A 13,128-nucleotide genomic window follows, 5' to 3' on the forward strand; every position below is an offset into this window, starting at 1 on the left:
CTTTACATTCAAACTCCAATTTCACATCCACCGTTGCGCTTTTGACCGAATCGTTTTGTCGAAAACAATCGATAATCACAAACGGACCGGAACGTAGAAATGACGTGACGGTGAGACTCGGCTCGAGATACTCGTATCCGTAATAATTTTTGCAGAAACGCGCATACGTATCGTACAGAATTGACCATCTGTTTCTATCAAAATCCAGATTCATATCGTCGTACGGATAACATTCCGAGTTCAGATAGAGTTTCACGTTGGTTAATTTACAGTTGTCGAATCGACTCGTATCCTTGGACATGATGTTTTTCCGCCCTGTCTGCAGGGCAAAAATTACATATCGCGGCTTCTCCAGTTAAGTCGCGGTTTTAATGACCCAGGAATGCTTGGTCGTACGCTGCAATAGCGGAAATTCGTATAGATCCCACGAGCGGAAACCCATGCTGAGGTAACGTCCGCTTTCCAGAGCGCGCAGCATCGACAGCTTCTTAATCTCGCTCAACAACACGTGTGGCATTCGCCATTGTATCTTGAATATGTTGATTGCAGGCTCCAGTGCAGAATCTCCATACAGACAATTATTGTCGTTGCGCGCTTGTATTAGGATCAACTCATGACGCGAATTAATAACCACACGTTTGTAATCCTCGCAAAATCCCAGCAACATGTGCAGCGGCACACAAAAATTAAAGTATCCATTTACAGTAGTCGGGCTCTCCCAGCCTGCATTTCGCATAATCACGCTTCTATCGGATGACATTGTCACATAGTTTTTCAGCAGACTTGTTATTCCCACATTCCTGTTGCGATCAATCTCCACACCATCGAGCTCGTAGCGAATTTCGTCAAACATGAATGCGACGCAATTATTTCCCAGCATCACATTGGATTTCTCAACTGGATGAGTTATCCGCAGTTCACCCTCGATGTAGAGGAAACTCTCATACGGCAACGTATATAAATCCTGTTGTTGTATGGGTATTCTTATCTCGTCGCTGTATCCAAATGTTGTGTTGGCAAACGGGTTGTATGTGTGAGTCTCAATCTTGACGATGCGATCGTCAAAGACTGGCTCTTCCTTGATGTTGAGAATCTCAGTCATTGTTCAGACAGCGCGCACCGCAAATCCCAAAAATTTTAAAAACGCAACGTTTGACGAGGTGAGTCTCTTCTTCGCGGTTGATTTGATATTAGCGAATGATGTTGCTGCTGGCCTGATTGTGTTCTTCGTGTCTTTATTCAACACGAGCATCCCGTCGCACGAGGGTGGCCCGCCGTCGTACGTGCAATCTAATTGTTATCTCTTCACCTCGAAAATCGAGCAATCGTCCCTCCTGATCAGTAACGCGTAACACTAAATCAGTAATGCTTTGTACGAAGACCGGCAGGTAAATGATCTGCGCCGGCGTTTCCGATATCTTATATCCTGGTGGTACCCTCGGTGAAAATTCGTGTATCGTGTGAACGAGTTTATCGTTGCTGTATGCACCCGCGGTCACGTTACACTCTATGCGGATAATGTTCACGTTGATAATATTAATCGCCATGTTCGATTTGTGCCATTTTCGCGGTTGCAGTATACGATTCGAGAATCCCAGCAGCGATCCAATGTTGTTGGGCATGCTAAAGTTTATTCTGTAGGCACACTTGATCTCGCTTCTCATCGTATTGGAATTAGCGCGGAGCACGATTGGATAATCGTCATCGTCGACACCTTTATCACTAACAGCATTATGTTTTCGGGAAAGTGCGCGTTTCAAAAATTCATGTATCGCTTGCAGCTCGTACGATCCCTCGGGAATCGTAATTTCCGCGTCGTCTTTGCCGTAGTAAAATTTATTATTCGAGGAATTCACATTCGATATAGTGTGATAAGTTTCAAAATCCGTCAGACCGAGCTCGTAGTCCGCGTCGCTCAAATCTATGGGTGGAAAGTAGGTCGCCGCGAGGACGCTACTCTTCCCAGTCAATGTTAGTGTTAGCGACATGTTGACAAAACTGAGTTAAATAACGCAATGTCAGTCTTTAAATTCGCTGCAAGTTGAACTAAAATTCAATCTCTCGGAAAAACTGCAAGCACAATTGTCCACAGATACTTTGATCATACGTTTGATAAGAGGTGTAATTGTATTCCAATTTCGGCACGTTTAAATATCGCACCAATTCCTCGGGTGGTCGAAAATTGCCAAAACTGTCGAAATAGATTGCGCGATTTCCCCTTTTTGCATACGCCACCCAATGAGTGCCAGGACCGTCTGTGTTGTCCAGATTGACGATACCGCTCTCATTTTCTCGCGCGCCATTTATCGGTAAATTATTGCACATAAATACACCTTTAAAATATGGAATGTGCATACGTTTTGCAAGTTGTAGCAATTGCACATTTGTAGTTACACCTTGCGGCATTTTTAACGTTTTTTTGACGTTTTTTTTTTCCTCGCTCCTCGTCCATATTTGTAAGGGGCGAGATACAGTCCGCGGCCTTCCATGGCGCGATTGTGGCGTAGTATCTCTTGCAACTGACGTTGCGCGGCTTTATTGTCGTTTACCGCTTTTGCTACGCCAGCCGCTCCGCCGACCAGGGATCCGAGCGCGCCTAGCATTGGTAAAATCGGCAAAAATCCGCCTCGTTTCGCTGCCGAAAGTACCCTCCTCCTCTTCTTCGTCCTCTTCTTCAAGCCCATGCCGAGCTTCGTCTTGGCTTTCATCGCTGCCCAGACAACTGCGGCCGCGGCTCTCTCACCGAAACTCGAGTTTTTCGCGACGATGCGAGTTTTCGCTTTCTCGGCGAGTACCTTATCCGCCGCGTGTCTCTCGGTGAGTTCGCTGCTCCGAGAGTACGTTATATCGTGTTCACGGCACGCCGCGTCCAATGGGTTGACACCTTGATCACCTCTAGCCAATCGCTTTTCCAAACGAGTTCCCGGGCCGCAAAATTGATAGCCGGGGATATGAAGCTCGACCGGAAGTGCGTTTATCGCACGATTTAATACACCTGCGCCTATTTTCGTTGACATCCGTTGCAATCTCTAGACGATACTGAGCAAAGCGCGAGTCCGCGCAGCTATAAATAGGCGGACGTTGGAGGTCAAATCGGGAGTGAGAAAATGAAATTCGTGCGACAACCTCTAACGATACGAGTGATGAATTACGACGACAGAGTACGCTGCAGCGTGAACGAAGGTGTGCGCAAACACGGTATAATGCTACCGACAACTATACGCGCGATCGTTTGCGGCCCCTCAAACTGCGGTAAAACCAACGTGTTGATAAGCCTGCTGGAAAGTCCGCACGGTGTGCGTTTCGAGAACGTGTACGTGTACTCTAAATCGCTGCAACAGCCGAAATATCGCTATTTGGAAGATTTATTGACGTCGATTGACGAAATCGGCTACTTTACATTCTCCAATAACAGTGACGTCATTCCACCGAGCGAGGCATGTCCAAATTCAATTTTTGTCTTTGATGACGTGGCATGCGACAAGCAAAATACGATAAGAGAGTACTTCTCAATGGGGCGCCACTCGAACATCGACTGCTTCTATCTCTGTCAGACATACGCGAGAATACCGAAACATCTTATACGCGACAACGCGAACCTGCTAATCCTATTTTAACAGGACGCCACCAATTTGAAGCACGTGTACAACGATCACGTGAATACCGACATGTCGTATGAGGATTTCGGGGAGTTATGTCATACATGTTGGCAGCAAAAGTATGGATTTCTAGTGATAGACAAGGACAGCTCGCTTACGAACGGGCGATACAGAAAAGGATTTAACGAGTTCGCGATACCGCGGAGCCATTAGTCGTCGACAGCACTCTCTAGAGTTTAGGATGGCTGATAATATTCGCGAGCGTGAAAAGGTTGCCAAGGAGATTGCGAAGACGGCCGAATCGATCCGCAAGAAACACCGCGCTCTGAAGACCGGAAAGATCGATGATGATATCGCCGTCAAGACTCACTTTAAACCTATTATCGAGCCGCTACAAAAGATTGTCGACAACGCGACGATTTCGGTGAAAAACGAGCCTAACACCGACGACGACGACGATGACGGTGTGAAGATCGAAACACGGTATGAGGGGGAGACACCGAAAAAGAGAAAACATAAAATTATCAAGCGATATAAAGAGGAGGAATTGAAAAAGAGAAAATATGATATTTCGAAGCCATTGGACGCTTCACTGCCGACAACATCTACACCGATAAGCGCACAACCTGTGATACCCAAAGCACTCGTAGACGAAAATGTTTTGGAAACCACGCGTAACCCGCCCGAAATATCCCTTCGACACTGGTTAAGATCGTCGGAAGGTCGACAAATGATGCAAAAGGATTGGGGGCCATTAGGACAAAAATACATGGACGCTCTCCTCGGTGCTGATGAGAAAAAAGAAATTGATAATGTATACGGAGTCTACTTCGGCGAAAATGAAATGCGGCTCGGCAGCAAGCGATTCGCGATTGACAAAGATGACAATATAATCATAGGCGACACGCGGTACATTGGAACGCCCGGATTGTACGAGTTGATCTTCAAGAAAAGACCCGATTACCGGGATGACGATTTGCAAAAATACAAGCACATATTATTGACGACAAACGTGCATAAACGCAATTTTGATGCGCAAGGTCGTGTGAAGGGTAGCAAGGGGGACAAGTACAAATATATAATCGCGCCGTTGACGCGGGTGGAGAGCCCAAAATCTGGCACTGGAATGCCTCGCGCTATGACGCTAACCGACAATAAGATTGATTACGTGCACTGGGACGACCCTAACGAGCTAGTGGATCGCCTACGATTGCTCGACGCTTCGCGCCAAGCTGGCAACAACGCGCATGACAACGAGATCTTGTCGATCATCGAGAAACTGCGGGAAGCGGGCATTATTATAAATTAAACAAGGGTTCCGACAATCTATTCAGTCCATCGCGTGACACTCTACAAAGCATTGCAAAAAATGTCTATCAATAAATTTGGATTATTCGAGAGGAGAATTGATACAACCGGCGATCATTGGCACACATTGATGAGAAGATGTGTGCGTAAAAACGCTCTATGTCGCGTCGCTACAGATTATGACGCGAGATCGCGCAAGATTCGCCGTGTAGCGCAACCTGAGGCGGATACCGATACCGTCAACAAATTGTACCTGGAAGAGTGCTTTAAAACATTGATGGTCCAACAGAAAGAGTTAGATGAGAAGCTGACTGCGTTAGAGAAGGATGTACGAGCGTTGGAGACTGCGATAAAAGAACTTTTGCGTGCGCCAAACACTATCTCAGACATCTAATGAGCGGTTGGCTCGGAAACGTCTATCAAACAGTTGTGAAACGTCTAGAAGGGATTCTCGAGTGGTTACGATCGACGTGCTACCAAACAACAATGAGTGGTATCAGTGACCGACCCGGAAGCAGCAGCTGTGAACGACCCGGAAGCAGCAGTGAACGACCTGGAAACGGTGGTGAACGCGACCGCTACGATCGAGGTTACGATCATGTCAAACAGGGTTGCGAACGAGGCTACGAACAAGTCCTTAAAGGTTACATACAAGGCTATCACCAATTCAGTAAGGGTTGCGAACAGGTCAGGGACGGTTACGATCGATTCAAAAGCGGCTGCGAACGGATCAGAAACGACTGTGAAAAAGGCTGCAAACGAGTCAAAGACGATTTTCGAATGGGTCAAGGACGGGAGTGAACTACGCTATAACGACTACCTAACCCGAAAAAACCCCGAAACAACGTGAACGAACCCCGAAACAACCCCGAAACAACGTGAAAGAACCCCGAAACAACCTCGAAACAACGTTAAAGAACCCCGAAACAACGTGAACAAACCCCGAAACAACGTGAAAGAACGTGAAAGAACCCCGAAACAACGTGAACGAACGAGAATGAATAGTGAAAATAACAACGAGCAACATAGTTTGGAGAGAAGGCAGTTGGTAAACGAGTTGCACGCGTCAGCGAGAAAAAATTTCCCTCGAAGGCATGTCATAGTGCGAGGATACGATGATCTGTGGCAAGCCGACATTGTCGAGATGCGTCCGTACTCCCGTTTCAACAGAGGTTACCACTACATACTCACCGTCATCGATGTGTTGAGCAAGTATGCGTGGGCTGTACCACTCAAGAGTAAAGGAGGAAGCGAGACAGCTGACGCAATCGCTGAGATAATTCGAGATAGCAAGAGATGTCCGAAAAACATGCAAACTGATAACGGGAAAGAATTTTACAACGTCGATGTGCAACGACTTATGCGAAAACATGATATTAATCACTATTCTACATATTCTGTATTGAAGGCGTCGGTCGTCGAGCGATTCAATCGCACGCTAAAGAACGACATGTGGAAGATGTTTACGCTGAATGGCACTTACAAGTGGTTCGACATACTGCCACGCCTCGTATTAGATTACAACGGACGCAAGCATCGAACGATTGGTATGCGACCCGCCGACGTTACCCCCGCGATCGCCGAAAGACTCTTGGCTACCGTGTACAATCGTGTAAAAATCGCGGGCCCGGCAAAGTTTAAAGTAGGTGATCAGATACGGATCAGCAAGTACAAACAACTTTTCGAGAAGGGTTACACGCCAAATTGGACAACCGAGGTGTTTAAGATTGTTAAAGTGCAGCATACTAATCCCGTAACATATCTACTCGAGGATTATCGCAAGACATCTATCGCTGGAGCGTTTTACGAGCACGAGCTGCATCGCGCAAATTGTCCGGATGTGTACCTCGTGGAGAAAATACTGCGCAGGAGGGGTGACGAGGTTTACGTGAAATTTCTGGGATTCGACAGTTCGCACAACTCTTGGATACATAAAAACAATGTTATTTAATGTTATTTTATTCAATCATTGTATAACATACTATATATTGTATACCATATATATATAAAATATATAACAAAAAATATATAAAATATATATACTTCTCATTAATACATCCTTACAATATAAATATAATAAATATAATAAATATAATAAATATAATTAATATAATTTACAACGGTATTCTATAATGTCCCCACGGCAAGGTGTCGGTCGACTCAGGTACGACATACCGTTTGTCGTCGTAGGGACTTAGAGCAATTTTTATCTCGCTGATGGTATACACTTTATGCAATTTCGATCTTATGCATGACTGCTGACGCGTCATTTCTATTTCATCATTAAGGCAACGCGTATAATCGTCGAATGTTATACTACGCGCTACGACGTTACTTTTGCCTTTTTAGTGTCCTTTTTACCGTCCACCCGCAAAGCATACATTTTTGCTCTAAGCCCGACGAATTCGGTCATTATCGCGCCGTTATTCTCATCTTTCATCAGACCTGGCACCTTTTTATTCGCGAGTGGTATACCGTACGCATTATTCGCGGCGTAGTCGCTGGTATCGAATCGAGCGATATCGCGTTTCAAATTTTCATAGACATCCTGACATTTAATTTGATAAATTAAACTGTCTGTGTCGGTGTACATTACTCTACAATTGTCACGATAGAGCGGTGACATGTATTCGTGGTGAAATTCATAAAGACATACTTTTGATATGTCGAGTATGCACATGCCAACGTAGATTGGTTTGTAGATTTTAACTTCGAGTTTGCGTAATTCAATTGCAACTAATTTTTCCGAAAATATGCTAGTACTATGAAAATTTGGTTTCGCGATCATTGCCTCCGCACCGTACCGTCCGTCCCATTTTGTTAATAATTTTACATCCACATGAATGCGCACATTTTCCATCGTCTTGCCAAATACCGCATTATTCATCAATTTATATAAATTTTATTCAAAACCGTTTTTCGCATGTGTTCTAAACTGCGTGTTGAGTTCGATGTATTTTTGCAGCCACGCTGACTGCGTGAATTGTAGTATGCGGTATATTTTTGTTATGCGTAGCCCGTGGCGCGTGCACTGCTGTAGATTACGATAGTGTATCACGTAGCGCTTCTTATCGCAAAGCGTTGCGAGGAGTTTATACTCCCGCTTGCCGGGTGGCTTATCGCGCGTCGGGCAAAACAGTAGGTCAATGTGCGCGTCATGAAGATGCTGTGGATACTCTAAATCTACTTCGAGAACATAGCCTATAGGCGAATCGAACGCGAAAGATGATACGTCAAAATTCGATATATCGTCGATCCACCGAAAATCGGCATACGGCAATGGTTGACACATTGCCCATCCGTACAAATTATTTACATCGAAATACATGAGGTACGATGAGGGTTTCGATGGGTCGTATGATTGCATGTACTTGTTATTAGCCTGTGCGTATCGGCCTGAACATTGATTAAGGCCGCCGCGTATACCTCGTTCGACAAACAACCATGTCAATGTCTGTTAATAATTCAAATTTTATATTCGTATGTTTTAACATGGCGTCCCATGTACATCCGGGGAGAGTATATTAATACGCGGGATCGAGTCCGTAACTTTTTATACAACTATCGCGAAAATTCTCAAATATATCGGCCAATAACAAGACATCAATTTTTAAATATAAATCGCTATATTCGCCTAGCGTTCGAAGGGAGAATCGGCTCCAGACGGTCTCGGCGTGCGCGTAATCACTCTCGGATACTGTGTCGCCGGTTAAGGAACTGTAAAATGAGTCGCGCGGCGGTAAACGTGTGTCTTGTAATCTGTCCACGCAGTCAATGTATTCGTACGGAAAGACGCTCTTCCGTGTCAATAAATTGAATTTTTCACTAGTTAAATTTTGATATTCCGAAAGTAAAATTTTTAGTTTTTCTTTATCCAAAAATGACGCTAATTTGTCGAGACTAGCGCTGAGAAACTTGTACGAATCGATAAAGCGTAATTTGATATAATTTTTCGAATTATTATCTTGTGTCAATCTAACAGTCTTCGAGAATGAAATGTATTTTTCCTTCGTTATCGGCAGTAATTCGATTTCCCCTTCGAACGATGTGGCTATGTCCTCGATAATAAAATGTGCGTCGTAGCCGGACAGATTGTGAAAGACTATAGGGATACAAAATGATTCGTTGTAATTTAAGTTACAATTTGAATGCGCAGGACCCCTGTACCGCCCGGGCAGGTGGCAATGATCGCGGACGCGTGTATCGTCTTCGTCAAACGGTTTTTCACAAATGTGACAATGCGTCGCGGTGCGAAATTTTAACCACTCGTCAGGCGTTAAATTTACCATGGGGACATTGGTCGTTAAAATATTTTTTACGCGAATTGCTAAATTTTTAAGCTGTTCGGCGAACCATGCGACGCAATCGACACTACGGCGGGAATTGTACGCGGACAACGAACTGTCGTACGAACACTGTACATAGTACGCGATGCTGAACACTTGATGGTGTTGATGATTTTTGGCATCTTCGGTCTTTGCCAAAACACACTCGAGGTCGGCGTACACTACAAACGGCAGCCGCTCCTTCCACGTGTAGTTGTCGAAGCTGAGCCACTTGTCATTCTCGCTCGGCAACCGAATAGCGCAGTCGTTCAATTTCCCACAATCTTCCATATGCGCCTGCAATTTATCCACCGCTCCGAAATAATGTAGGCATCTGTAAAAAATAAAAAATTTAATTAAAATATAATTTACGTGTAATAAATATATATATATATATATATATACTTACCGATCGCATATAAATTTTTTACATTTCTTTTTGCTCAGTTGTGAGCCCACGAGACGAGACAGATTTTTAATGCATGTGAAATGCCCCACTCCGTGTTCGTCCTCCACGTACAGCAGATTGACGTGCCTGTCCTTCTTTTTTTCCGAAAGACGCAACGGGACGATGTTCTCGTTCTCGATGATGTACACGTTTACGGAGATGTCGTTTGCAAGTTCGAATTTTTTAATTTGATTCACAGTCACTGGAAACTCAATGTTTTGGAGGTTCAACACTGTGGTGTAATGCGGATAGGAGGATTCTCGATCCACATGTATATCAGCGGGGTACAGAGCAGCCACCACTGACCATGCGAAACACGCATTGTCCGCTGATCGCACATTAACAACCGCTCTCTTTGTTACAATTTTTTGCGGTAATGTGATACGACATCCCGCGCGCATAAGATTATACTTGTTGATATTTACTGTCAAATCTATTATCCGCGGCAATGCCCAGCCGCTATCGCGTTCCTGGAACTCTTCTAGCGATGCTAGCGTGGGCTCAATTACGCGGCGCTCGTACCACTCGCGTACATCGGATGTGCGAAAGAGTTCAAAGTTTCTCGTGTTAATATTTTTATTGGCGCGCTTGTCACCGGACACAAATTCACCGTTGAAAACAGTGTTCACTTTTACACTGATGTGTCTCTGCAGCACATTCTCCACGTTCTCGACTACAATGTCTGCGGCATTTTCCAAAAACTGACGCGGTTCGATGTGGTCTGCGTTAATTATCGCACCGGTAAGTATACGGCTATCGAACGCTGTATCGATTTCGCGCCAAACGAGTCTTTGCGCGTTATTGCCGCCGCCACTGAATCCGCCGCCACTAGGCATGGATTCACCGACATACCGTCTCTGCAAGCGCACCTTTGCACCCTCGAGTCGCGCTATTCTCGCCACCAGAGATTGTCTATGTCCAATCGAGAGACGCGGACGCTTGGCACGGCTGCGTTCTTCCAGCTCTTCGATAAATTCTTCGCACTCTTGCAGCCATTCGAAATATTCGCCCAAGTTAGCAACTTGGCGGGAACGCTCCAACAGGTCGCGCTCAATGTTCTCCATTTTTGTAAAAAATTCACTTTTTCACACTTATTACAAAAAAACTTCTTTACACACTAAACTTTTTTTCTTGCACCTCGAATGAAGCGTGCGCTCGCCAGTGGTACTATGGCCCGGCAGCTGCATCGGTCCTCATTATATATCCCGATCATCCCTTTGTTCGTGGGGATGATGATGCAATTGTTAATTCGCGAGAAATATTTGTGTGATATCTTATCTTGGATTCGAAAACTTAAATATCGCTGATAATTCTTAGAAATACATAGATAAATTTCATTTCACCCCGTCGGATCGACACGTCGCGCAAACATGTCGCAACCTGTACGGATCAACCCGCTTGATTGTCGGCAAACCTTTTGTTCTTAGTAATTCGCAGAATTTTTATCTTATCAAATTTAGATATCCGATTGTCGGCGCTCGATCCAAGCTTGGATTTGGATTTTGCGGCAGCCATTCGCAGAATTTTTATCTTATCAAATTTAGATGAAGAAACGCAACCCCCTTAGTAATAGATATCCGATTGTCGGCGCTCGGCTTGGATTTTGCGGCAGCCATTCGCAGAATTTTTATCTTATCTTCGGAGAAAATTTATGAAAACTTAGATACCGCTCAAAGACGCCGCTTATCTTTGATACCTTACAAAGACGCCGCTTATCTTGGATTCGAAAACTTAGCTTATTTTATCTTGGATTTTCAGAGAAAATTTATGAAAACTTAGATACCGCTCAAAGACGCCGCTTATCTTATCTTATCTTGTTTATGAACATATCAAGTAACATGATCCCCTTATCTTATCTTGTTTATAAATATATCAGGTAACATGATTCCCTTATCAGGTAACATGATCCCCTTATCAGGTTATCTGATATGTTTATAAACAAAAGATAAGCTTATCTACTGATAAAACCCCCTCCCCCCCGCGTGACGTTACCCCCTCGCCACGATTCCCCCCCCCCCGCCCCTCACCCCCCCTCATTGCCCCTGGTCTAGAACCCCCCTAGTATACCTACTCACATGCACTTATGCTATAAAAAATATACACCCTGCTAACGAGAGAGGGTTGGTGGGAGCTATCTTGTGTACGAAATTAAAAAGCAAAGCAATGTTAGATTTCCAAACGCGAGACATACAGACGTATGATGAACTCAAGCGACAATTAGAACTTTCTTATCAAAGCAAGCGGAGCATTACACATCTGCAGATAGAGTTTAATTTTTTAAAACAAAAGACAAATGAAGGCGCGCAAGCTTTCGGAACGCGCGTCAATACCTTAGCTATGGAATTATACAAATCCATAACGGAGAGAAAAGATCACTCTGCCATCGAAAAGCGGATTATTCTAAGTACCATACATAAACAAGCCTTGCAAAATTTCTAAATAGGACTACGCGACGAGATACAACTGCTTATTCGTTCTCGAAATTACCAAACGCTACAGGAGACAATAACTGCCGCAACCGCCGAGGAAAAGGTAAAGGGCACAAACGCATCGCGATCAAGTTACTATACAAATCAAAATCGATATGATCAAGCGCCGTCGCGACCATCAAAAAACGCCGTGCAATGCCATAAATGCGGAAAATCGGGACACTACAAACGAGAATGTCGCAGCAGCAAATACTTGCTCCCGAAACCAGAAAGACCCTTTCGTGCGAATAACGTCGAAAAATCTTGCAACTATTGCAAAAAACGTGGGCATAACCGCGACGAGTGCTGGACTTTAAATGGACGGCCAAAAACGACAAGTCACGATAGAAAACACGGTGATAAACAATCGCGTAACGTTAACGTAACCGAGAGTCGTAAAAAGCCGAAACCGAGAAAAAGTAATACGGATTCCGAATGAAGCAGCGACGAGGACGAAAGACACGAAGAAAAGAATAAGATGACACGCGCGCTTGAATATCAGGTGGCACATGTGCGCCGAACGCCGAGAGAGAGAGCGAGTTTAAATATAATTACTCTGCCCATGCGAGAGGCAAAACACGGGATAGTAAATATGCTTTACGATTCAGGAGCTACGATTTCATTGATAAAAGTGAAACACTTAAAGGACGAGACCAAAATTTACAATGATAAAATAACCCTCGTTTGAATAACCGGTCACAATGTAAAAACAATCGGGAAAATGTACGCGGCCATTGAGTTAAACGGAAACAAGATAAAACACGCGATTTACGTCGTAAAGGATGATTTCCCGATGGAATACGACGGGATCATAGAAATCGATTTCCTCCGAAAACAGCAAGTCACGTGCGATTACAAAAAACGCGAATTACAAATCGGAAATGCCGTCCTAAAATTGCAACCGTATAACAAAATTACTTTAAAGCCGCGTAGTGAAACAATTATACAAGCGATAACAAACCATAATAAGACAGGGATCA

General features: G+C 44.3%; 3 protein-coding genes across 3 annotated transcripts; 1 reads left to right on the forward strand and 2 right to left on the reverse strand.

Annotated features, from left to right (window-relative positions):
- Nucleotides 1-355: 355 nt before the first annotated feature.
- On the reverse strand, nucleotides 356-880 carry LOC146719638 (uncharacterized). The gene has a single exon (XM_085489908.1). It carries the CDS (start codon nucleotides 878-880, stop codon nucleotides 356-358), a length of 525 nt encoding a protein of 174 aa, XP_085346034.1.
- A 2,839-nt stretch (nucleotides 881-3,719) lies between these two features.
- LOC146719639 (uncharacterized) lies at nucleotides 3,720-4,908 on the forward strand. The gene is made up of 2 exons (XM_085489909.1): nucleotides 3,720-4,065; nucleotides 4,177-4,908. Exons 1-2 carry the CDS (start codon nucleotides 3,841-3,843, stop codon nucleotides 4,906-4,908), a joined length of 957 nt encoding a protein of 318 aa, XP_085346035.1. The 5' UTR covers nucleotides 3,720-3,840.
- A 4,729-nt stretch (nucleotides 4,909-9,637) lies between these two features.
- On the reverse strand, nucleotides 9,638-10,744 carry LOC146719640 (uncharacterized). Its single transcript, XM_085489907.1, has one exon. It carries the CDS (start codon nucleotides 10,742-10,744, stop codon nucleotides 9,638-9,640), a length of 1,107 nt encoding a protein of 368 aa, XP_085346033.1.
- Nucleotides 10,745-13,128: the final 2,384 nt, after the last annotated feature.

Source organism: Nylanderia fulva, unplaced genomic scaffold (genome assembly GCF_048542155.1).
Source record: "Nylanderia fulva isolate GAGA-0341 unplaced genomic scaffold, ASM4854215v1 Scaffold908, whole genome shotgun sequence".
NCBI classification, from domain to species: domain Eukaryota; kingdom Metazoa; phylum Arthropoda; class Insecta; order Hymenoptera; family Formicidae; genus Nylanderia; species Nylanderia fulva.

Excerpts from the sequence above, each read along its gene's own strand:
- LOC146719638 (XM_085489908.1), bottom strand. The coding sequence starts at position 880 with ATGCTGGGAAATAATTGCGTCGCATTCATGTTTGACGAAATTCGCTAC.
- LOC146719639 (XM_085489909.1), top strand. The coding sequence starts at position 3,841 with ATGGCTGATAATATTCGCGAGCGTGAAAAGGTTGCCAAGGAGATTGCG. Across the intron at positions 4,066-4,176 it reads ACGACGACGACGATGACGGT|CCATTGGACGCTTCACTGCC; the intron begins GTGAAGATCGAA and ends GATATTTCGAAG.
- LOC146719640 (XM_085489907.1), bottom strand. The coding sequence starts at position 10,744 with ATGGAGAACATTGAGCGCGACCTGTTGGAGCGTTCCCGCCAAGTTGCT.